The sequence below is a fragment of the Schistocerca piceifrons genome, chromosome 2 (assembly GCF_021461385.2).
Source record: "Schistocerca piceifrons isolate TAMUIC-IGC-003096 chromosome 2, iqSchPice1.1, whole genome shotgun sequence".
Taxonomy (NCBI): domain Eukaryota; kingdom Metazoa; phylum Arthropoda; class Insecta; order Orthoptera; family Acrididae; genus Schistocerca; species Schistocerca piceifrons.
Window position 1 is genome coordinate 848,752,713 of NC_060139.1, and position 26,960 is coordinate 848,779,672.

At 43.3% G+C, this 26,960-nt stretch overlaps 1 protein-coding gene across 1 annotated transcript in view; it reads left to right on the top strand.

Annotated features, from left to right (window-relative positions):
- LOC124775927 overlaps window positions 1–26,960 on the top strand; it is a 131,154-nt gene that overhangs the window by 100,464 nt on the left and 3,730 nt on the right. The window contains exon 9 of the mRNA XM_047250772.1: window positions 14,218–14,428. Within this exon, the coding sequence (XP_047106728.1) occupies window positions 14,218–14,428 (211 nt within the window). The remainder of the gene's footprint in view (window positions 1–14,217; window positions 14,429–26,960) is intronic.

Genomic DNA, 26,960 nt, shown 5'->3' on the forward strand with positions numbered 1-26,960 from the left:
TTCCACATATTACATCTTTCCCTGTAGCTTACACTTATTTTTCTGAGAGATTCGAATATTTTGTACTATTTTCAATTGTTGAATGCTTTTTCTAAATGGACAAATACTTTAAGTGTCTTACATTTTCTTAAGCTTGCATCCATTATCAATTGCAGTGTTGGAACCGCTTCCCTGGTGCCTTTACCTTTCCAAAATCTGAACTACTTCTCATCTGATAGATCCTCAGTTTTCTTTTCCATTTATCTGTATAACGTATTCTTCTCAGTAACTTGGAATCATGAACTATGTAGCTGATGTGTGACAGTTCTTGCACATTCTGTCTTTGGGATTGTGAGGGTAGTATTTTTCTGAAAATCTGTTGGTATATTTCCAGTCTCATGGGTTATTCGTATCAACTTAAACAATTGCTTGGCTGACACTGCCTCCAGTGCTGAACCTGTGCAGTTCTCTCCACACCTGCACAGCTTCTGCTCCAATAAGCCTGTCAGCTCGCTTGCTGACTTCAAGCTTTTAACCCCTCTAAAATACCTCCTCCCACTTTTTTCATTCATCTATTGAACAATTCCTTAATGCCTCACAAGTCCTGTAACCTATCCCTTCATTCAGTCTAGCTCTCTCTACCCTCACTGATTCAGTACCTCTTCATTAATTATTCCCTCTGCCTTCCTGTGTGTATTCTTCTGTAGCACCACATTTCAAAAACTTTTACTCTCTCCTTGCTCTTATTGTTCTTTGTCCACATTCTAGTTCCAAATAAGGTTATGTTCCTAACAAATACTATCTACCATTTGAATTTATTTTGTTCTGTGATATTTCTGTTTTTTTTTCTTAAAAAAAGAAAGCTTGCCTTGCTGTTGCAATATGCACCTTTACTTTTGACATCATCAATGATTTTGCTGCCAAAATAGCAAAACTTCTCTGCTACTTAAAGTGTCTCATGTACTGATCCAATCTCCTGATTTAATTCGAAAACACTGCATTGCCTTGTTTTACTTTTGTTGCTTTTCATTGTATAACAATTTGTCAAGAAACTGTGAATTCCATTCATCTTCACTACCAAGTCCTTTACCCATCTCCAGCAAAACTTTAATGTCATTGACACACCTTAATGGTTTTTTTTTCTTCTCAGTGATCTTATTTCCTTTTCCAAATTGCCCTTTTATTTCCTTTGCTGCTTGCCTATGTACAGAGGAATAAGATGAGGGATAGGCTACAATGCTGCCTCACTCACTTCTGGATTACAGCCTGCCTTTTTCCTCTTTTGAATCTTATAACTGCAGTCTGGTGTTTGTAAAAGTTTTAGAGAAAGTTACACTCCTTGCATTTTATCATTGATAACTTCAGAATTTTTAAGCATATTGTGAAAAGCTTTCCTAAATCTACAACAGCAATAAATGCAAAGTTGTCTTTTCTCCTTCTGTCTTCTAAGATAAGTTGTATGGTCAGTATTGTCTCGCATGTTGCTGTAGTTCTCTGGGACTCAACCTGATCTCCTGTAGGTGGGATACCCCAGCCATTCCATTCCTATATAAAGAATTTGTGTAACAGTTTTGTAAGCATAATTTATTAAACTGACAACTTGGTAATGCTCTCACTTTCAGACACACTTCTTTTATGTTTTAAATCTTCAGTCATCTTCAAGTCTGAGGATGTTTGGCCTGACTCACATATTGTATATACTTTGTGAAACAGTTCTGGTATTGTTGGCACTAGCAAGGCTCTTAACAGCTTAATGGAATGGCATCTTTTTCCAGTGCATTGATTCGGTTCGAGTCTTTCAATATTGCATAAAATTTTTCTCCAATTACCACATCATCTACTTAGTCCTCCATTTTCCGACATAGCATAAAAAAACATTTCATTTAAGAGCATGTATGCGATAGTGGAAACCTCTGTAATAGGTCCCCATACCTCATATATCTATCATTGCTCCCGATAGTATGTTTTGAAAAGCCATCCCAACCTTTATACCTCACTAGTGTTTACAATGTATCATAATTAAAGTGCAAACTAGCACACTGATTGTTAGTTATGTGTGTGGGGTTTAGTCATGCAGTTATTATGTGAGTTTGCCTGTATAAATTTCGTTATTCGGATTGTGCTCCCTGATGCTCTAAGGCTGATGTGGCTAAACTCCTTAGTCTCCTTAGTATATATATATATATATATATATATATATATATATATATATATATATCCCACCTACTTAAGAGCAATCTAAGAAGCAACAGACTGCAGTATTTTTATTGGCTCAGAGAGTCCAGATACACACTAATCACCTGAGTCAAAACTTTTAAGGTTATCGTGCCATGTTAACTTCAGCTCTTCTTACCAATGTCCACAGACTGTTGCAGGAGCGTACTTCTCGGGGTATTTTCATTTCATTTTAATTTTCAAAATGTCTGACCGAGGAAAAACTGAGATGATACGTTGAAGACGGCACAATAAGAAGCCTAACAAGATTTTAGAAACATGACGAAACTTGTGAAAGTCTTCACAGTTATATCTAGAACACATTGTTTCATGAAAAAAAAGTGAAGGGCGCGTTACAGCATAACTTACTACTGGAGAAATCTGCTGAGTTTTATATTACGAAGCGAAGAAAACTTAAACTGTTATAATGGAGTACCTTTTTCTCTGGGAGTGTATTTCTATGTCTCTGTGCGCCACATGAAACGATTACCGACTTGTTGAGAAAATATCTCATTTCCATTTTGAGGAAATGGAGTACGAAAAAATCTTTAAGTCGCAAGTATTACCTGAAATCCCACCAGTTCCCGTACTTTGGTCCGGGTTGGGTGACTTCATGCTAGCAAAAATGAGAGAAAAAGGTGCGTTCGAGAGTTTGGCCGTTTCTCCGAAGAATGGCTTAGTTGGAGTCGGGTCAGTGGCTGCAGAGGGAAAAGTTCGGCTGGAACGACCGCCGCCCGCAGAATTTGCAATCTTGCGGTGAAGGGGGACGGCGGAGAGGGGCAGCTAACAACCGACGCCGCGGGGGAAAACCTGTTGAGGCGCCTGAGAGGGGAAGCTCTCAAAGGCTTGCGCAGCGGCAGGAGGCGGCCGTGACGTCACAAGCGGCAGCTGGCGCTCTGTGCGAAATCTGCCCTGTTCCCAGGGGAGTGCGACGGCGGCACAGTGAGCGCGATCTGGTCTGTTTCCTCGATTGACAAATTCGTGCATTTATCTGCGTTTACGTCAGTAAATAAGCTTTCGCTTGTATCTCGATAGAAACTTCGATGAAATTTCCTTAATGGGTGGACTCGAATGGGATTGATAATCCAAATAACCGCAAATGATACAGGGCTTAGTGAACACATGGTTGTTGTAGCGAGACTGAGTACCGAAATTCCCAAATCGACCAAAAATAAACGAAAAATTCTTCTATTCAAAAAGAATTCATTTCCACTTCTTCCAAATTAACAAGTAAGTATAGACAGGTGTGGCTTGAATTTAGAGAAATAGTATAGACAGAAATTGGGAGATTTATACCAAATAAATTAACAAAAGATGAAGCTGATTTCCCATGGTACACAAAACAGGTCAGACCACTGTTGCAAAAAATACGAAAAGACCATGCCAAATTTAAACGAATGCAAAATCCCCAAAATTAGCGGTCTTTTATAGAAGCTGGAAATTTAGCACGAACTTCAGTACGAGGTACTTACAATAGTTTCCACAACGAAACTTCATCTCGAAAACCGGCAGATTCAGTCTGGAACCGCGCGACCGCTACACTCGCAGGTTCGAATCCTGCCTCGAGCATGGATGTGTGTGATGTCCTTAGGTTAGTTAGGTTTAAGTAGTTCTAAGTTCTAGTCATGTGTAGGGACTGTGGTTGTTGTGAGCGGACGCAAGGAGAATTGGCCACTCTTCGGGGGCAGGTGGAGGCTTTGTCTGTTAGGCTCATCGAGCTCGAGGCGCAGGCGTCGGCTCGTAGTGGCGTTGGGGCAGCTGTGGTGAGACCTATGCCTACTTCGGTGGCCTTGGAATCACATGGAACCCCTGATGTCGCTGCGTCTTCCGGCAGTGAGCATCTTACCGGTCAGCCATCACTCCAGGGTGAATGGCGGACAGTGGTGGGCTCGCGCGTGCCTGGCCGAAAGGCGAAGGTGGGATCTGGCCGCGTGGCAGCTGCCTTACCCCTTTCCAACAGGTTCGGGGTGCTTCCTAGTGGTGATGACATCGTTTCCGAGCCACCACAGGATGCCTCGCCTGTTGGGCCAGTGGCCGATTCTCCGGCAAGGTCCCGACAGTCACAGAGGGCGGGCCTATTAGTTATAGGGAGCTCCAACGTTAGGCGGGTTATGGAGCCCCTTAGGAAAATAGCGGGTAGGTCGGGGAAGAATGCCAGTGTGCACTCGGTGTGCTTGCCGGGGGGTCTCGTCCGTAATGTGGAGGAGGCCCTTCCGGCAGCTATTGAACGCACTGGGTGTGACCGGCTGCAGATAGTAGCACATGTCGGAACGAATGACGCCTGCCGCTTGGGTTCTGAGGCCATCCTTGGTTCCTTCCGGCGGCTGGCTGATTTGGTGAAGACAACCAGCATCGCACGCGGAGTGCAAGCTGAGCTTAATATCTGCAGCATAGTGCCCAGAGTCGATCGCGGTCCTCTGGTTTGGAGCCGTGTGGAGGGTCTAAACCAGAGGCTCAGACGACTCTGCGACTATAATGGTTGCAAATTCATCGACCTCCGTTATTGGGTGGAGAACTGTAGGGCCCCCCTAGACAGGTCAGGCGTGCACTACACACCGGAAGCAGCTACTAGGGTAGCAGAGTACGTGTGGCGTGCACACGGGGGTTTTTTAGGTTAGAGGGACCCCCCCTTGGGCGAAACGATAAAATACCTGACGGCTTACCAGAGAGGACATTATCATCGTTGATAAAGAACGTCCGTCCTCAGAGACCAAAAACAGGAAAAGTTAACGTAATATTGGTAAACTGCAGGAGTATCCAGGGCAAGGTTCCTGAATTAGTATCTCTTATTGAAGGAAATAGTGCGCATATAGTATTAGGAACGGAAAGTTGGTTAAAACCGGAAGTGAACAGTAACGAAATCCTAGACACAGAATGGAATATATACCGCAAGGATAGGATAAAAGCCAATGGTGGAGGAGTATTTATAGCAGTAAAGAATTCAATAATATCCAGTGAAGTTATTAGCGAATGCGAATGTGAAATAATCTGGGTTAAGTTAAGTATCAAAGGTGGGTCAGATATGATAGTCGGATGCTTCTATAGACCACCTGCATCAGCAACCGTAGTAGTTGAGCGCCTCAGAGAGAACCTGCAGAACGTCGTGAAGAAGTTTCGTGATCATACTATTGTAATAGGGGGAGACTTCAATCTACCAGGTATAGAATGGGATAGTCACACAATCAGAACTGGAGCCAGGGACAGAGACTCTTGTGACATTATCCTGACTGCCTTGTCCGAGAGTTACTTCGAGCAGATAGTTAGAGAACCAACTCGTGAAGCTAACGTTTTAGACCTCATAGCAACAAATAGACCGGAACTTTTCGACTACGTGAATGTAGATGAGGGTATCGGTGATCATAAGTCAGTGGTTGCATCAATGACTACAAGTGTAATAAGAAATGCCAAGAAAGGAAGGAAAATATATTTGCTTAACAAGAGTGATAGGGCACAAATCGCAGAATATCTGAGTGACCACCATCAAACGTTCATTTCTGCGGAAGAGGATGTGGAACAAAAATGGAAGAAATTCAGAAACATCGTCCAGTACGCCTTAGATAAGTTCGTACCGACTAAAGTCCAAAGCGAGGGGAAAGATCCACCGTGGTATAACAATCATGTACGAAAGGTACTACGGAAACAAAGAAAGCTTCATCATAGGTTTAAGAGTAGTCGAATCATAGCTGATAAGGAAAAGCTGAACGAAGCGAAAAAGAGCGTAAAGAGAGCAATGAGAGAAGCATTCAACGAATTCGAACATAAAACATTGGCAAACAATCTAAACAAGAACCCTAAAAAGTTTTGGTCATATGTAAAATCGGTAAGCGGATCTAAATCCCCTATTCAGTCACTCGTTGACCACGATGGCACCGAAACAGAGGACGACCGAAGAAAGGCAGAAATACTGAATTCAGTGTTCCGAAACTGTTTCATATCGTAGATCGCTGGAAGAACGTAAAGTACCTAGCGACTGGAAGAAAGCGCAGGTCGTTCCCATTTTCAAGAAGGGTCATAAATCAGATGCGAATAATTATAGGCCTATTTCGCTTACGTCAATCTGTTGTAGAATAATGGAACATGTTTTGTGTTCTCGTATTATGACGTTCTTAGATAATACAAATCTCCTTCATCATAACCAACATGGATTCCGCAAACAGAGATCATGTGAAACTCAGCTCGCCCTATTTGCCCAAGAAATTCACAGTGCCGTAGACACTGGCGAGCAGATTGATGCCGTATTCCTGGACTTCAGGAAGGCATTTGATACGGTTCCGCACTTACGTTTAGTGACAAAAATACGAGCTTACGGAATATCGGACCAGGTTTGTGATTGGATTCAGGATTTCCTAGAAGAAAGAACACAACATGTCATTCCTAACGGTTCAAAATCTGCAGATGTAGAGGTAATTTCGGGAGTACCGCAGGGAAGCGTGATAGGACCTTTATTGTTTACAATATACATAAATGACTTAGTTGACAACATCGGTAGCTCCGTGAGGCTATTTGCAGATGACACGGTTGTCTACAAGAAAGTAGCAACATCAGAAGACTCGTACGTACTCCAGGAGGACCTGCAGAGGATTAATGCATGGTGCGACAGCTGGCAGCTTTCCCTAAACGTAGATAAATGTAATATAATGCGCATACATAGGGGCAGAAATCCATTCCAGTACGATTATGCCATAGGTGGTAAATCATTGGAAGCGGTAACGACCGTAAAATACTTAGGAGTTACTATCCGGAGCGATCTGAAGTGGAATGATCACATAAAACAAATAGTGGGAAAAGCAGGCGCCAGGTTGAGATTCATAGGAAGAATTCTAAGAAAATGTGACTCATCGACGAAAGAAGTAGCTTACAAAACGCTTGTTCGTCCGATTCTTGAGTATTGCTCATCAGTATGGGACCCTTACCAGGTTGGATTAATAGAAGAGATAGACATGATCCAGCGAAAAGCAGCGCGATTCGTCATGGGGACATTTAGTCAGCGCGAGAGCGTTACGGAGATGCTGAACAAGCTCCAGTGGCGGACACTTCAAGAAAGGCGTTACGCAATACGGAGAGGTTTATTATCGAAATTACGAGAGAGCACATTTCGGGAAGAGATGGGCAACATATTCCTACCGCCCACATATATCTCGCGTAATGATCACAACGAAAAGATCCGAGAAATTAGAGCAAATACGGAGACTTACAAGCAGTCGTTCTTCCCACGCACAATTCGTGAATGGAACAGGGAAGGGGGGATCAGATAGTGGTACGATAAGTACCCTCCGCCACACACCGTAAGGTGGCTCGCGGAGTATAGATGTAGATGTAGATGTAGATGTAAGGGACTGATGACCTAAGATGTTAAGCCCCATAGTGCTCAGAGCCATTTGAACCATTTGAAACCGGCAGAAAATCCAAAGAAATTCTAGGCGTTTGTAAACTATGGCAATGGCAAGAGACAGTCTGTTCTCTGCGCGGTAGCATGAATACACTGTCGATGACAGTGCTGATAAAGCGGTGTTACTAAACACAGTCTTCTGAAATTCCTTCATCAGAGCAAACGAAGCAAATATTTGAGAATTTGAATCAAGAACAGCTGCCAACATGAGTAACTTAAAAGCAGGTATCCTCGGAATAGTGAACCAGTTTAAATCGCTTAATAAAAGCGTCTTCCGTCCAGATTGTATACGAGGTTCCTGGCAGAGTACGCTAATGAAATAACTCTGTACTTAGCAATCATATACAACCGCTCGTTCGACGAAAGATCCGTACTCAAAGACTGGAAAGTTGCACAGGTCACACTAGTATTCAAGAAAGGCAATAGGAGTAATCCAAAAAATTACTGGCCCATATCATTCATTAACTTCGATATACAGCAGGATTTTGGATCATATTTGTGTTCGAACATTATGATTTACCTCGAAGAGAACAATCTGTTGACACATAGGCAACACGAAATTCTGAGTGCCTTCACAGGTGATTTCAATCTGATTCCGTATTTCTAGATTTCTAGAATGCTATGGACACCGTACCTCACAAGCGACTTGTAGTCAAAAGATGTGCGTATGGAATTAGTCTCACTAATGGGACTGGATTCGAGATTTCCTGTCAGAGAGTTCACAGTTCGTAATAACTGACGAAAAGTCATCGAGTAAAACAGAAGTGATTCCTGACGTTCCCCAAGGTAGTGTTATAGACCCTCTGCTGTTCTTATCTACATAAAAGATTCGTGAGACAATGTGGGCAGCCGCCTTAGATTGTTTGCAGATGATGCTGTCGTTTATCATCTAGTAAAGTCATCAGAAGATCGAAACTAACTGCAAAACGATTTAAATAAGATATCTGTATGGCGCAAAAATTGGCAATTGACTCTAAATAACGAAAAATGTGAGGTCATCCGCATGAGTGCTAAAAGGAATCCGTTAAACTTCGGTTACATCATAAATCAATCAAATCTAAAGGCTGTAAATTCAGCTAAATACCTAGGAATTAACATTACGAAAAACTGAAATTGGAAGGAATGCATAGAAAATGCTGTGTGGAAAGCAAACGAAAGACTGCATTTTATTGGCAGAACATTTAGAACACGCAACAGGTCTACTGAAGTGGCTACCTACACTACGCTTGCGTGTCTGCTTTTGGTGTATGAGGGATCCTTACCAGATAGGATTAACGGAGTGCATCGAGAAAGTTCAAAGAAGAGTAGGACGTTTTATATTATCGATAAATAGGGTAGAGAGTGTCACGGGCATGAAACAGGGTTTGGTGTGGACATCATTAGAAGAAAGGCGTCTTTCGTTGCAGCGGGATCTACTCACGTAATTTCAGTCACCAACTTTATCCTCCGACTGATAAAATATTTTGCTGACGCCGACGTACATAGGGGGAAACAATCATCATAATAAGACATGGGAAATCAGACCTCGCACGGAAAAACATAGGTGTTCATTTTTTTCCGCTTGGTGTTCGACATTGAAATGACAGAGAATTAGTGGGAAGGTGGTTCGATGATACATGTGCCAGGCACTTAAGTGTGATTTGCAGAGTAGACATGTATGAAGCTGTAGAAATAATAAATTACTTGAAGAGCCCATAATATACTGGGCTGTCATAAGAAGGCAGATGATTGGGCAATGTGCAGAGCACTACGTGCGCAACACTAACGTATTTCTATCACGTCCGTCTGTAGCGTATTCTTCACAGTGCGCGTAGCACACTTCGCATTGATTTCCAGCTAATCAACTTTCAATGTCCACGTCCTACACTCCGTCGTAAAATGGCTGCGGATTGTGGCATACGTTTTCTGTCTGTATCCCATAGTGCTCCCATGGGGTATGGGTTACAACAACCATGGCGACCAAAGCATAGTGACGTTACTGGCCGGCCAAGGTGGCCGAGCGGCTCTAGGCACTACAGTCTGGAACCGCGCGACCGCTACGGCCGCAGGTTCGAATCCTGTCTCGGGCATGGATGTATGTGATGTCCTTAGGTTAGTTAGGTTTAAGTAGTTCTAAGTTCTAGGGGGCTGATGACCTCAGATGTTAAGTCCCATAGTGCTTAGAGCCATTTGAACCATTTTTGAGCAAACGTATAATACGATGAATTACATATTGAATGGGAAGCTATAATGAGTGACTTTCATCTGTTACTTTGGCTCATGATCTACAGATATTATTATAGTTGTTTTTATGGTTTGTATACAGGAAAAGGAGGAATAGTAAATACTTTAGTAATAGTATAGACAAGTTAAAATGAAACATTCCTTGTAACATGCCTATAATTGGTTTTTGGTTACAAAGCTACAGGTGATTACAGAGATAAGTTTCCGCTTCACGTGTTGCTGCTGTGGGTTAATTTACCTATTGTCATTCTCGTTTTTAAGCTCAAGTAGTTGAGATGTGCTTGTGTTCACATAATTGATTTTTACAACTGCGACTGCGACTGTGATTTATTCGCCAATTCCGCTGTATCGTTTCTGTGTCGTTCAAGAATGCCACACGTATTTACTAACACTGAGTATATGATAGTGCAGTTTTGAGCTCATTTTCCGTGCCTGCAGAAAATAATAATAAATTAAGGATGGGTGCACCTTCTTGGAAGTATACAAAATATTGTTTTAACACTCAAACATGTTTCAGCACAGTTTTTTTTTCTTTTATTTTACACTGTGTGTGTTCTGTGGCTGCCAACCGAAATCAGCCACAGGTTTAAATTAGTATACCATGTCGTGATTGTAGTATTTGGCTAGTGCTGAGCTGTGATAAGTTTGTTTTTGTGTGCCGAAGGTGTTTTTGTGTTGAATTTCTTGAAAAGAGCTTCCAGCATTATTGGAAGAAGTTGCAGCATAATTTCAAACGTCAGGTGATTCATCATTCAATCTAACATTTCCGCGAAGGTTAATCGGTATGAATAGACACGTTTCCTAGCCCCTAAGGATTTGTTGTGGGGAGAAAGAAAACGTAAACACGAGAGACGAATTAAACGTTCGGATTATGGATAGTGCTGTCCCATACCAAGAGGAGAGTTACTCGTGGTGTCATCAATAGAATATGAAAGTGCATTGAAGTCGAAGGTGTAATTTACGAAAATGGACTTTGAACTCAATCAGTTTCCACTTATTGACATCTTCTGTGAGTATTTGCCTGCGTTAATTCTAACAGTTGTACATCTGTAAAAAAATAAAAATTGGAGACATGTTATATGGAAAGTTTTTTTCCTAATTAGTCTATACTAACCCACACTAAAATATTTACGAGTCCGAGAGCAGGGATTGTCTGCAGGGAAGCGACTGTTAAAAAACTAAGTTTTCGAAACAGGCACAAGTTACACTTTGTATTTTTTATACAAAGTGCGACTTGTGGCAGTTATCGAAAACTTGTTTTGCGAGTCGTCCTAAGTCACCCAAAAGACCTAAGGTGTGTCAGTTCCATACAATATATTGTTTTATTTACAAAGTTCTTGACCAAGATAACTACCCCCTCCGTAGTCTTTTGTATACGTTGTTCTACAGCTACCGTGAATTTGTTGAGGAACGTCATTTTCCTGTGTAGCCTCTTTTTTTTATTCTTGAGGTTATCACTTTATTTCATGCTTTAGCTGTTAGCTAATTTCGCCCCCTTCGGCATTTTCAAGCTACCTCTGTTACTCGCAGCACAGTAAAGAGCTGTAATCATATACCATCTTATACTGTACACATCTGTGTGGAGGAAGCAACATCGGATGTCGTCCTTGCATATGTATCTAAGACGTTGACTGCCCCATATGTTGTTCAAATGGTTCTGAGCACTATGGGACTTAACATCTATGGTCATCAGTCCCCTAGAACTTAGAACTACTTCAACCTAACTAACCTAAGGACATCACACAACACCCAGTCATCACGAGGCAGAGAAAATCCCTGACCCCGCCGGGAATCGAACCCGGGAACCCGGGCGCGGGAAGCGAGAACTCTACCGCACGACCACGAGCTGCGGTCGTGTGTTGTTCCATTTTAAATGTTACATTAAGGTATTTTTATGTGTTGTAGGCTGGCAAAGTGGGAAAACCCGTTTATGGATTGCATTTTTCTCTTTTTGCATACATAGTTCACGTCTGAGATAGTTAGTTATTGCCCATAACTACTATGATCGTGCGAAACTGTTATTAAGGATGCCAGCAGCTGTTGCTTCCTTCACAGATGTGAGGAATATAAGTTGCTATACGTTTATAGTGTTGCACTGTGGTGCAGGTAAGGGTCCTACCATACTGGGACACCGCGGCAGCTCTGCTGGCAATGCTCTCACCTGCCGGCACAATTCCTCAGCAAAGAGATCATCTGCTCTCTGTATAGAAATGAACGTAGAAAATATACACTACTGGCCATTAAAATTGCTACACCAAGAAGAAATGCAGGTGATAAACGGGTATTCATTAGACATATATATTATACGAGGGCTATCCACAAAGTACATTACGTTTTGGAATTAAAAATAAAGTATTGGAAATTTTTTTTATTATATACAGATGAAAGCAACACTTAAATACTACTTTTCTACATAGTTGCCATTTAAATTAAGGCACTTATCGTAGCGATGGACGAGCTTAGAAATTCCTTCGTCGTAAAATTCGGCCGCCTGCGCCTTCAACCACGTAATGACCGTCTTTTGGGACAGAAAAGGTGTGATTTTTGTGGATTTCTTGGAAAGAGGCACTACAATAAACTCTCAAAGGTATTGCCAAACTCTGCACAACCTCAGAAGAACAATACAAAACAAGCACAGGGGAAAGTTGGGCTCAAAGATCTTGCTGATTCACGACAACGCCCGGGCCCACACGGCAAATGCCACTCGTGAAGTTCTCGAATCTTTTAAGTGGGAGTTGTTTTCTCATCCGCCGTACAATCCCGACCTGGCACCGAGCAACTTCCACTTATTCCCAGCAATGAAGAAGTGGTTGGCTATGCAGCGTTTTGATGACGACGCACAGCTTCAAGAAGAGGTAACCACGTGGTTGAAGGCGCAGGCGGCCGAATTTTCCGACGAAGGAATTTCCAAGCTCGTCCATCGCTACGATAAGTGCCTTAATTTAAATGGCAACTATGTAGAAAAGTAGTATTTAAGTGTGGCTTTCATCTGTATATAATAAAAAAAATTTCCAATGCTTTATTTATTTTTAATTCCAAAACGTAATGTACTTTGTGGATAGCCCTCGTACTAGAACTGACATGTGATTACATTTTCAAGCAATTTGGGTGCATAGATCCTGAGAAATCAGAACCCAGAACAACCACCTCTAGCCGTAATAACGGCCTTAGTACGCCTGGGCATTGACTCAAACAGAGCTTGGATGGCGTGTACAGGTACAGCTGCCCATGCAGCTTCAACACGATACCAGAGCTCATCAAGAGTAGTGACTGGCGTATTGTGACGAGCGAGTTGCTCGGCCACCATTGACCAGACGTTTTTAGTTGGTGAGAAATCTGGAGAATGTGCTGGCCAGGGCAGCAGTCGAACATTTTCTGTATCCAAAAAGGCCCGTACAGGGCCTGTAACATGCAGTCGTGCATTATCCTGCTGAAATGTTGGGTTTCGCAGGGATCGAATGAAGGGTAGAGCCACGGGTCGTAACACATCTGAAGTGTAACGTCCACTGTGCAAAGTGCCGTCAATGCGAACAAGAGGTGACCGAGATGTGTAACCAGTGGCATCCCATACCATCACGCCGGGTCATACGCCAGTATGGCGATGACGAATACACGCTTCCAATGTGCGTTCACCGCGATGTCGCCAAACACGGATGCGACCATCATGATGCTGAAAACAGGACCTGGATTCATCCGAAAAAATGACGTTTTGCCATTCGTGCACGCAAGTCGTCGTTTAGTAGACCATCGCAGGCGCTCCTGTCTGTGATGCAGCGTCAAGGGTGACAGTAGCCATGGTCTCCGAGCTGACAGTCCGTGCTGCTGCAAACGTCGTCGGACTGTTCGTGCAGATGGTAGTTGTCTTGCAAACGTCCCCATCTGTTGACTCAGGGATCGAGACGTGGCTGCACGATCCGTTACAGCCATGCGGATAAGATGCCTGTCATCTCAACTGCTAGTGATTCGAGGCCGTTGGGATCCAGCACGGCGTTCCGTATTACCCTCCTAAACCCACCGATTCCATATTCTGCTAACAGTCATTGGATCTCGACCAGTGCGAGCAGCAATGTCGCGATACGATAAACCGCAATCGCGATAGCCTACAATCCTACCTTGATCAAAATCGGAAACGTGATGGTATGCATTTCTGCTCCTTACACGAGGCATCACAACGTTTCACCAGGCAACGCCGGTCGACTGCTATTTGTGTTTGAGAAATCGGTTGGAAACTTTCCTCATGTCAGCACGTTGTAGGTGTCGCCAACCTTGTGTGAATGCTCTGAGAAGCTAATCATTTGCATATCACAGCATCTTCTTTCTGTCGGTTAAATTTCGCGTCGTTAGCACGTCATCTTCGTCTTGCTTCGCTCATGCGAGTGTCGGTCCGCCCCTGCCCCACTGTGCTGTTGCAGACGCGGCAGGGCCAGCTGGAGGAGCGGCTGCCGCTGCTGGCCGTGGCGCTGCCCCCCTGGTTCTCCCAGCGCTACCGCGCCGCCGCGCGCAACCTGCGGCGCAACGCGCGCCGCCTCAGCACGCCCTTCGACCTGCACCGCACGCTGCTCGACCTGGTCCGGCCCGACCGCGCGCTCCTCGACCACCAGCTGCTGCGCCGCAGAGAGCGAGGTACCCAGCCACACCTGCGCTGCTGCGCCCTTAAATACATGCTGTTTCACGAACGACGCAAGTGCTGTGTCCGGCGTGATACGAAAACCGACACCGGACAGGGTAGTAGGCAAGCCCCGAACGCCTCACAGGCCCCCGCCCTCCAGTGACCAGGAAGGAAAAAGGGAAGTCAGTGTGGAGTTTAACAGTTGGGTTGGGTTGTTTTGGGAAGGAGCCCAGACAGCGAGGTCATCGGTCTCATCGGATTAAGGAAGGAAGTCGGCCGTGCCCTTTCAAAGGAACCATCCCGGCACTTACCTGAAGCCGTTTAGGGAAATCACGGAAAACCTAAATCAGGATGGCGGGACGCGGGATTGAACCGTCGTCCTCCCTAATGCAAGTTTAACAGTCCCGTCGACAGTGAGGAAATTAGAAAACACAAGCTACAATTGCGAGACGATGGGAAAGGAGGTCAGCCGTGTCCTTACCAAAGGAACTATCCCAGCATCTGCGCCGAGCGATTTAGGGAAACCGCAGAAAACTTAAGGGGGGTAGGACGTCAAACGGACTGACTTGGAGCACGAGAGGCACCAGATGACATTTTAATTTCCACTGTCTATACTTTTACGAGCAAATTCATAAAAGTTTGTCAGCATGACCAGGAGGGATTCAGGATTCACACTCGTAGCAGCGGAAGTTCAAAAACATAACAAAATAATTTTTTTTACATGTGAAATTTTATCATTTTTTTCACTTACTATTGGCTGCATTTGTTGCTGTAGGTACACTTTTCTTCACAAGTAAGACAGACTGTTCGATAAATTTTGCGCAGCGTACAAACCATACTTACAGGTGTCTGAAACTCTAGGAGCTATTTAATTTATGAAAAAATGAATGAGCTGCTACGTTTTAAACTTCATGTTCAGAAAAAAATCAAATTTTGTAGTTAATTATCTCAATTTTTACCACAGTTTTTAATAGATTTGGAAAATTCTAGAGTTTCATACACCTGTAAGTATGGTTTGTATGCTGTGCAAAATTCATCAAAGAATCTCTCTTACTTGTGAAGAAAAATGTACCTATAGCAACAAATGCAGCCAACACTAAGTGAAAAAATGATGAAATTTCATATCTAAAAAAAACACATTTTGTTATGTTTTTGCACTTCCACTGCTATGAGTGTGAATCCTGAATCCTTCCTGGTCATTCTGACAAAGTTTTATGAATTTATTTGTAAAAGTATAGACAGTAGAAAATAAAATGTCCTGTGGTGCCTCTCCTGCTCCAAGTAGGCCCGTTTGACGTCCTACCCCCCTATGTAACATGGTATAAGACAGAAACTAATTACCGTAGGAGTACCAAACTTGGTATCATTAATTTCCAGATTATGGATCCGCAGGTCGTGGTCTCGAGGTAGCGTTCTCGCTTCCCGAGCACGGGGCCCCTCGTTCGATTCCCTTCAAGGTCAGGGATTTTCACCTGCCTCGAGATGACTGGGTGTTTGTGTTGTCCTCATTGTTTAATTATCATTCATGAAAGAGGCGAGTTTGGACTGAGCAAAGGTTGGGAATTTCTACATGCGCTGATATCCGCGCAGTTGAACGCCCCACAAACCAAACATCATCATCATTATTATCATCATCCACATTATGGGGTGCATGATTTCAATGCGTCACAGTGCCACCGTCCAGTTCCAGCTTTGGACACCAAGTGCCCTGATAAGTCATCGTAATTCATACTCTCACACTTCTGATCAGTAGCAGTGCACTTTTTTAGCTATCAACATGAGCTCGGACAAAGGAGCAGGGCGTTACTGGTGAAGCTCTATTATGAAAACAACAGTAATGTTGCAGCTGCACTTCGAAAACATCGCCGACTGAAACGATTACGGAAGGGTCCTCTTTCTTCACCTGCTGTGCGGAACATGATGAAGAAGCTCGAATCAACTGGAGAACTGGGCGTTGATCCGGGAAGAGGCCCACGACCGGTTGCACCACAAGTGGTTGATGAAATCGACGTTGCTATGGCAGACAATGCTGCGCGCAATTTCCGATCGTGAGGCAGTGCGCGTGCTGTGTCACGACGGTCGAAGATGCCGTGGTCCACTGTACGGAAGGTGCTTCGAACCATTCTCAAATGGTATCCGTACAACATCCATAACGTACAGCAGTTTGCACAACAGGACGCACAACGACGTGTTGACTTCGATCTCCACTTTCTTGGAAGCACAAAGTCTGCTCCTGTACCATCCTATGGACAGACGAAGCTCATTTGTCTCTGACGGGTGAGGTGAACACACAGAACTGCCAAGTCTGGAGATCTTCAGCCCGTCACTGTACTTGAAGTTCCTCTGTGTGGTGAACACGTCATCGTATGGTGCGCCTTCACAGCTACGTTCATCATCGGCCCATTCTTTTTTGAACAAGTTGGCGCCCAAGTACCAAAGATGTGCAGTGTGACTGGCCAGGGCTATGCTTCACCAGCATGTGATACCCGACCTACAGAGGAGAGACGCATTGAACTCAACAGTTTCCATGCAAGATGGGGCCTCACCGCACATCGCTCGTGAAGTTCACCTACTTCTCCAAAACAAACTTGGAAACGATCGAATTATGAGCCAATTGTTTACAAATGCTTGGTCGGCACGGTCACCTGGTCTCACTCCCTGTCATTTCTGGTTGCGGGGCTACCAGGAGGACAGGGTTTACCAGGGGAACATTCACTTATGTGCTGATCTGAAACGCAGCGTATGGAGAGAGGTAGCCAGCATACCTACGAACATGCTTCGTTCTGCTGTGCAGAATGCAATCCTGCGTTATCAGACACTTTTGGACACTGATGGGCGCCATATTGAGACCCTTCTGTAGCAGTAATTGTACCGGTATTAAAAGTGTTTCAGTTGACTTGATTCTGCATTATTTCTCTTCCCTATGTCCTTGAGATTAATGCTACCAAGTTTGGTACTCGTAAGTAAGTTAGTTTCCGTGTTATAACTTGTTAAATAGAAAAAGTTTAATTATAACCACCCGGTATACGGAGGGACACGGGGTTGAAACCATTTTCCTCTGAATGAAAATCCAATGTGCTGATCACTGCGCCACGTCGTTCGGTTCGAAGACCAAGATAGCAGTCCTCGGATTAAAACTCATTCAAGACGGAGATGCAGTACTCTTCCCCTGCTGTTACGTATATAAATCGAAGAAACAGCGGCAGAAAAAAAGAAAGATTCGAAATGGGATTATAATGCAGGATGAAAGGACATCAATAATATGATTCGCTGATGACATTGTTGTCCACAGAGAAAGGACGTGTTGAATTGAATGAGTAGTCTAGCAGTACAAAATATGAACTATGATCAAACCAGAGAAAGAAGAAACCAACGAGACGTGGTAGCAATGAGATTAACAATAAACTTGCAAAATAGGACACCGTGAAATAGACGAAGAAATTCTATCTTGGAAGCAAAATAACACATGTCGGACAAACCAAGGAAGATATAAAAAGCAGACTAGCACAGCCAGAGAGGACATTCCTGGCCACAACAAGTCTGCTAGTATCAAACATCGGTCTTACTGTGAGGAAAAAATTTCTGAGAATGTACGCATAGGCATGGAATTGTACAGTAGTGCCCGTAGCTGAGTGGTGAGCATGGATGTCTGCCCATGCGGACAACACGGGATCGTTTCCCGGTACTACCAAGGATTTTTCTTTGATCGGAGGACTGGTATGATGTGCACTCAGCGTCGTGATGCCAGTTGAGGAGCTACTTGACAGAGTAGTAGCGGCTTCACGGTCTGGAAAATTTGCAAAACGGCCAGGAAAGCAGTATGCTGACCACTCGACCCTGCACACCACATCCACATGACGTCACATTGTAGAGGATGACAAGGCGGTTGGAAGACACCCCTTCAGCCTTCACGGCCTAGCGAGGAGGTCGTTTTATCGTATGGTAGTGAATCGTAGACTGCACGCACATGGAAGAACAGAAGAATCAAAGCATCTGACGCCATATAAGAATCATGAAGATTAGGTGCACTCGCAAGTTAAGGAATGAAGAGATTCTCTGCAGAGTCGGCGAGGAAAAGGAAGTATGGAAAACATTGGCTAAAAGAAGGGTCAGGAAGATAGTAAATGCGTTAAGACATCAGTGAAGAGCTTCCATACTACTAGAGGGAGTCGTAGAAGATAAAAACTGCAGGACAAGCCAAATATTGGAATATATCCAACAAATAACTGAGGGTATTAGGTGTAAGTGATACTCTGAAATATGAAATGAAGAGGTAGGCGCAGGAGAGGAACTGGTGATTACAAAATAAATAGGTGCAGATGAGTTGGGGGCTCTAATGGAAAGAAATCCATCAATATTTTCGCTCCATTTGGACATTCACACAGGTGTCGATCAGTATCATATGCTCACATGTAGGTGCCCAATCTCAGACTGAAATTTTATGTACATAGTTCACTGACACCAATGCAGATAATGTTCCTCGATGTCTCGATGTTAGTACCCCAGCCGACTATTGCCTTCTTTGCTTGACGGGTTGATTGATCCTGAAATTTTCTTTCTTTTGTGAAGCAACATGGCTACTTTTATCGGGTACTTTCCCTACTAGATAGTCGTTGGATTTCTGAAAAACCTCACCAGCTTCAGTAAGCCCTCCACGACTTGATTACAGGAATGTGGAATGCAATTACCTCAACATGACTCATTGGACCAGTTTTTTTCCATCTAACGATAACTTTGATGGATAAGGCATGATCAGAAATTGAGAGTACTCAGTCGTTTAAAAATCGAAAAGGCAATATATTGAGAAATATTTCGAAGTACACGTTTGTACATCAAACACAATTTCTCAACGTACTTGTCTTCGTTCTCAATGCACTTTGTGAGCCAAAGACTGAGGTTTCTGATAATTTCGTCAAAAAAGACTCCCATCACCTCTGTGGTCCGTTGTTTGACGGCACTTTCAACCTCATCGTCGGTAGAAAACCTCTTCTGCACGTTAACGTAACTCAATAACTGTTTCATCAGAAGAAAAGAGTATTTCAGGATCAAAGTGTCCATCATGCACAGACATTACTGTGTAATGTTTTCGCTTGAGTTTTTGGGCAACACTGTGAGCAGATGCCACTCTCACATCGATCTGAAGTGCCAAATAGCTCAACGATCTTCCTTGACTTCTCGGCAAGACACTCGTCCAGTTCGCCTAAAGCCACTGTGCCACCAGTCAGTGTTTGAGGAGCGGATCGAAGGACACGAGGCGATCAGAGCGTTTTCCTCCAGCGTTAGTTTCTACTCAGCGCCAGGCACAGATCTTCCTATGTACATGTAATAATAGTCTGTAGGTGGCGACTGGTAATTATTGGAATCACTGAACATAAATATCTGATATCGCCGTCACATTAAAGAGAGAAATGTTAATCATCAATAAAATGTTTTCAGTTATGTGATCACGTCGCCAAGTTGTTTTTGGGTACTGTTGCAAATATTGGTCTCTTCAGTCTGAAGTACAGTATTTACTAGTGGCTCAGTGCCACAGTCATTTCTAATACTATGTGATTTTTATCCTACTCCTGAAGTCAGTTTGTCAAGAAAATCATTGAACTCTATTTTGACTGCATGGCAGGAGTGACGAGGCAGAGAGTAATACCCTTTAATTCCTAAATGGAAGAACTTTTTCACGGTGATCCATTTAAGGACCAGATGTTGTAGCAGAAGTAGTGAGATCAGCAGTAAGGGCAATGAAAGATGGGAAAACATCTCAAGTCCTTTGATGGTGAACAAGTAATTTTTTTTTTATAATTCAGGTATCAAACCTCAAAAATGAATAAAGTTAGAATTCTTAATCTTACAAACAAAAGCGACGAGCTAAAAAAGTAGTGACTACAGGACAGAGAGTTTCATGAGCCACCTCCTGAAAATATTTCTAAGATTTATCGACAAAAGACTCTACAAATTTTGTCAGGAACTAACGGCATCTACACAGTTTCGCTTCAGGAATGTTTGCAGTGCTCAAGAAGTTCTGTTCCGCATTCAAATCTTATTCCAGAGATTTAAAGATGTGATGTCTATGCCTGTTTAGTTGATTATCAAAAGGATTTTCACAGGATAAAACTTTACAAGATACCCGAGGTGCTAAAAAATGGATAGTGAGCAAAGATTTTTTGAATAAATGTGCTGCTTTGAGAGAAGAAAATAAGAAATCTGCCACATTAAAGATATGCCAAGGAGTGAGGCAGGGTTCTTTCTTGTCGCCACTGATAGCTAATCTTTATTCGGAATATATCTTCAAAGAAGCTCTTGAAAATGTCGGAGAATGAATCGTCTTGGATAGAGAGAAGCTGAACAATATCTGCTACGCCGAGCTTAGTGTTCAACGTCTTGAATCCTGAATCAACGGAGTTAGCGACTGTTATGTCCTAGATTCAAATGGCTCTGAGCATTATGGGACTCGACATCTTAGGTCATAAGTCCCCTAGAACTTAGAACTACTTAAACCTAACTAACCTAAGGACATCACACACACCCGTGCCCGAAGCAGGATTCGAACCTGCGACCGTAGCAGTCCCGCGGTTCCGGACTGCAGCGCCAGAACCGCACGGCCACCGCGGCCGGCTTATGTCCTAGAAATCGACATAAGTAAAACAAAATTAATGGTCATGAGCAAGGAAGATATACCACACAATCATCTAAACAATAATAGTACTCTTATTGAACAAGTAAATAAACATACATATCTGGAAAGTAGATTAAAAATCAGCGGGATAGCTCGCAAGAAATTAAAGTTCTTACTGAAAAAGCCAGATCTACGTTTTGTAAAATGGCTAATGTGTTAAAGAGCCATCACCTCCCAATGGAAACAAAATTAAGATTTTCACGTTGCCATCCTTTTCTGTGCAGCTGAGAACTGGATCATGCCCGAGACGACGCCCTAACAACTGGAGGCATTTGCGATGTGGCTGCACAGGAGTGCAGAGTGCTACGGACAGATAAAATTACTAGCAACGACATTCTCTACAAAATTAAAAAAGAAAAAGAAGTCCTAAACTTAATAAAATGCAGAAAATTACAACAATGTAGTGAGGAACGGATACAGGTACAAACTGCTGCAGGACGTTCTTGAAGGATAGATATCTGGTAAAAGAGATTTGAACGAAGTGGGCTTCACACATGAGCGAGGAACTTTGGCGAACAAGCAAAATATAACTATGCTGGTCACCAACATCCGAAACGCATAGGTACTACAAGAAGAATAATTCCTAGTGGGGTGCAAGTGCTACTCTGATATTAGGAAGTTGACGCAAGAGTAGAATTCGTGGCTGGCCTGATCGAACCAGCCACATGACCGATTAACAAAAAACTTTAAAAACGGTGTTGGTTGGTACCGGTGAATGACGGGTAACCCAGTACGACGACGGATGTGGGCCCTCGTCGGATCCATTGCTGGCAATAGGAGAGAGATCTCAGTCTGCCTCAACTGGTGCAGCACTAAGTGTAGTGTCCGGAGACACATAGTACGCAACGTGTTCCCTCAGCACTCAGTAGAAAAATACTACTTCATCGTACTGCACTGCTCTCATTCACCGATACCAGCCGGTAGGAATTAAAATAAGAATTACTATGTAAGAACTGAACAAGGTACTGACCCACCAGTAAATAAACCACAGCGATTTGGGCGATTTAAAAGAGTGACCAAAATATTGATCTATAGCACAACATGTCGACGCAGTCACGTCCCCAGAAAAGTTTTACAGAAAATGACGATGGCTGTGGAAGCTTTAGCTCACACAGAAAAAGTGAAGGCATTACGCCCCCATCGTTACGTAGAAATTTGCACACCCAACAGGTTATTCACACTGTTTACTGTACATTGAATACTAACATAAGACAATAGATTGCGTCTGTATAGCTTCTCAAAGACCTATATTTAGTATACAAACTAATGTGTTCTGTTGTAGCGGATAACATTTTAGTTAGATTAAACAGTCAGTTACATTAACAGTACTAAAGTGAAATGTAAATATAAATGTAATCCACAAAAATAGAACATCTTAGACTGGATGGGAATTTTTTTTGCGAATCAATGCGTCGTTGTATTACGTTTCGATTTAATGGAAAGCAAACAGTGTGAATAATGTGTTCCGTGTGTAAATTTCTTGGGGTGTAAACTTAGCCACGAGTTAGAAACACTGTGAAACAAGAGTCATCTGACCAAATAGCATTCTTACATTGATTCATAGCCTAGGTTTCACGGCTTCGGCACCACGTATCCCTGTTACGGGCAATTGCACCACTGATGAGTGGCTTTCTATTTCCATCTCGCCTTGTGATTCCCTGCTTACAGAGCCCACTCCGTATTGCTTTGGTGCTGACAGTGCTGACAGTGATTGCCAGTGCCACATTCAGTTCTGGCAGTGACATTTGCAGCTCTTGTCCTCTTACTTTTCGTCGCAGTCCTCTCGAGTAACATCTGCCACGATCGCTCAACACACACACTCTTCCGCGTTGTGACTTAGGAGATGATATACAATCTGTGGTGTCTATTCTGACATGTCCACAGAGCAGTCACAATACTGTCGGTTGATACAGCGGCCGTTGGTATCAAATTTCGAAGCAAAGACCGACGCCAGCTGAGATCGAGCTTCGAAATGATTCAGTAGTTAAAGTTGAAAATTTGTGCTGAACTGATATCCGAACCCGGATCACCCGTTTAACACGAGCAGTTGCCTTAACCGCCTCAGCCATCAAGACATGCTTCCCGGCCCGATCCAAATTCTCAACTTGCGACACGCTAGTATTGTCCACTGCCCATTTACCTACTTGCTCGCACGAGTCGAGTATTCCCACAAGAGACTGGGATCCTGTTGCGCATCCTTACTGAAATTATCACACGGACCGATGTACTACATACATTTGAAGTGTCTATTCTTTCTGACATATTTATCTTTAACGGAAGGTTATTATTCACCACAGGATTATGATTGTAGTTGAGGTGATTTATCAGGTGGTAAAGGTTTGTATAGTTTATTTATTTATATTTTTAATTACATTTAATGATGACATGATTCAGTGCTTAAGATTTATCGTTTAACTTTTATTTTTTAAATATTTATTTTAGTTACATTATATTCTTATACTACCTAAATAGCTTATCATTATAGGGATACTGAAGATGTTAAGGGAATGTTTTTATTTTTAAGTGAATTTATAAATATAAATATACTGTCAGAAAAATATGCAGCACCCTCAAGGACTGTATTCAGTGGTGCCTGCGTATAATACGTCTGTACTGTGGACTGTAGTGTTAGTGGCTTGTTTGTCACAGTCATAGGCGATCAAATGGTGTGCCAGTCCACCCTCTGTTTTGATTCTGCGAGTAGTAACTGTGCTGAGTTTAGAGATGATCATTTTTGCAACATCCATTCTAGGGTACATTCATCAAAGAGTATGTACTGTTGTTGAGCAGCTTCAGCCATTTGAATGGGGTGACATTGTGGGCCTGCAGGAAGCTGGATGGACATATCGATGGATTGCTGCATATGTTGCTGTGGAACATCCGCACGCTCGTAGACCAGATTCTGGACGTCCATGTACCACAGGTGCACCTCAAGATAGCTGTGGCCGATCGAACATCATCCAGGGACCAAATCCGGTCACATGTTGCATTTTCTGCATCATCAGGAACCATTGGTACCGTCTGCTTGCAGCAGGACTAAGACTGTGTGTGCCCTGGCCAGGCTACCACTGGCCCACAACACCATCAAGCATGGCTACTCCAGTATTGTGAAAGAGTCAACTGGGGCATGGAATGGCCCTCAATTGTCGTCAGTTACAAGAATAACTTCTGACTGTGTGTGGATGATGGACGTACATGTGTATGGCATAGACCTGGTGAACTGCCAATGCTGGAGTGCTTTCGCCCATACCACACAGATAATGCTTCAAGGTAATGGCGGCCACCAGCCACAACTCGCATTCACATTTAGTGTTTCTGCAGGATAAAGTAAACAATGCCTGCTACATTGCACTAGCTGTCACCCCCTGCTACTGGCATTTCTTCGACAGGAGGGTGATGTGCTTTTTCAGAACAACTATAGGCACAGTGCATGTCTACATACGGCTTCTGTGACGGAATGTTCTCATCGTGCTGTAAAACAACTGTCCTGGCCAGCAAGAACACCAGATCTCTCGCCAACTGAATACGTATAGGACACGAGCACACAAGGGCCATTGCCGAACAGAAACAAAAGGCACAAGATAATTTGGGACAGTCTTATCGCAGAATGGCATTCGGCATCTTCATGATTATTTGCATGTGAGAATACAGGCCTATACTGTGATGTACGTGTTTCATTTGCTCTGAATTTGTTATCCTATAATCCTACAATGAAGAATTACCGTGTCCTTGAGGGTGTCCTATTTTTATCTGTAGCGTTTATTATTTTTACAAACAAAACGTAACGTCTTATTTAAACTATACAGGGCGTCCCTTCTAAAGAGTCGTCAGGCTCTTTATCTCTGGTGTTTCGGCAGGTATTTGTAATTTTGTATTTGCAACGTGCAGTAGGAGTCAGCTCAAACAAACAGTGCTCGTCACGCGTTTCATGCGACTCCCAGTATCAACGGAAAGTTTCCCGTTACGAACTATTTTTAAAGCAGGGCCTTACGTGCTCATTCGATGCACCGGTCCCATATCAGTCTTGCGCGATGTTCGTTTTATCGATATGAATTAATAGAGACGGAAAAAGGCGAAGAATAACGAGTACTCCAGTAGAAGCCCGGCCCACACTGACTGCTACCGTCGTGCACCAGCTGTGCTCAGTTACTGCTGGAATAATGGTTTTTCTTCCGTTTTACTGTCCCTGGCAATAATCATCGATAAAACGAATATCGCGTCAAACTTATTTGAGACCATTCTAAGGAATGGGCACGTAAAATCTCCCTTTAAAACTCATTTCGTTCATAATGGGAAACAAACCGTCACCTCAGGGCTTCGCTTGAAAGACGTGATGAGCGATATTTGTTTGGGCTGACCCCAGGTACATATTGCAAAAACATTTCAAACTTCTCCCGAAACAGAAGAGAAAATGCACTTGACAACTCTTAGGAGAGGCCTGATATAAAGCTTGACTCAAAAAGGGCCTTACAACTTAGGAATGATATAGAAATATATGGCGATAACTTACAGAATCGGTAGATGTGTCATTTTGTACCAAACAATCTCAAGTCTGATTTATGTAGTGCATCAGTACCCCATTTCGCGATCAGGAGTGCCAGCGTACTCCACAATTAAAATGGCATCTTTACTGGCGTAGACTGTGCTCGCTGTAGGTTGAGTCAACATTTCATATCAGTAACACGGTAAACACCAACAAAAACGGCAGAATATGGGACAAGGCAAATCCAGACGCAACCCTGGAACACTTTCGTGGCAGCCCCAAAGTTAATGTGTTTTGTGTCCTTAGCAAACTGAAAGTGTACAGCGCTTTCTTCTTCGTGGAGAAAGCTGTCACTGGTATTGTGTATCTACACTAGTGTCCAAAGTTAAATCCGGTCGGTGTGGCCGAGCGGTTCTAGACGCTTCAGTCTGGAACCGCGAGACCGCTACGGTCGCAGGTTAGAATCCTGCCTCGGGCATGGATGTGTGTGATGTCCTTAGGTTAGTTAGATTTAAGTAGTTCTAATTTCTAGGGGACTGATGACCTGAGATGTTAAGTCTCATAGTGCTCAGAGCCAGCCAAAATTAAAGCAACAAACGGAAATTTTGCGAGGCTGCGTTTGTTTTGTCACAAAACAGTATAAACGTGTGATAGCAAAGCAGAAACAATGTAAAGAACACAGAACGTAAACAACTGCAACATGCTTAACAGTAGACGAAAATGTTCTTTGTTTCTTCCCAACTTAACAAATTTGCACACACATTCCGACAACTTATCATGTGCTCACTTTGAGGTGTGACCACCTCTGGCAGCAATACAGTTCTGACAACGACGGAGCACGCTGTGAATAACGGCATCAAACTCATGTTAAACCAATAACGCCATCAAACTCATGTTAAACCAATAACGCCCACTCTTCCTGCAGAGCTGCTCTTAAGTCTTAGAGAGTGGTTGGTGGATGCTGGCGTGATGCAACCTTTCTACCTGCCGCATGCCAAACATGCTCTTTGGGATTCAAATCGGGAGAGCAAGCAAGCCACGCCATGTGTGCAGTATCTTCCGTTTCCAAGAAAACATCAACCATTCGTGCTCCATATGGTCGAGCACTATCGTCCATCAGTACGAAGTCTGGGCGCACAGCACCTCACAACAACAGCACATGAGGTCCCACGCCCTCGTCACGATACCTGACAGTAGTTAAACCTTTTCTATTCACCCGAACAATTTCGTGAAAAGATGTCCAAGTGGTCAACACTATCCTTGCCCACAGCATTATCGAATTTCCTCTATATCGGTCTCTTTCCACAATGTTCGGGTTTTGTAATCGAGTTCCACATTCCCTTCAAATGCGAATCCGTCGAGAGTCATGCTCCAGATCATATCGGGACTCATC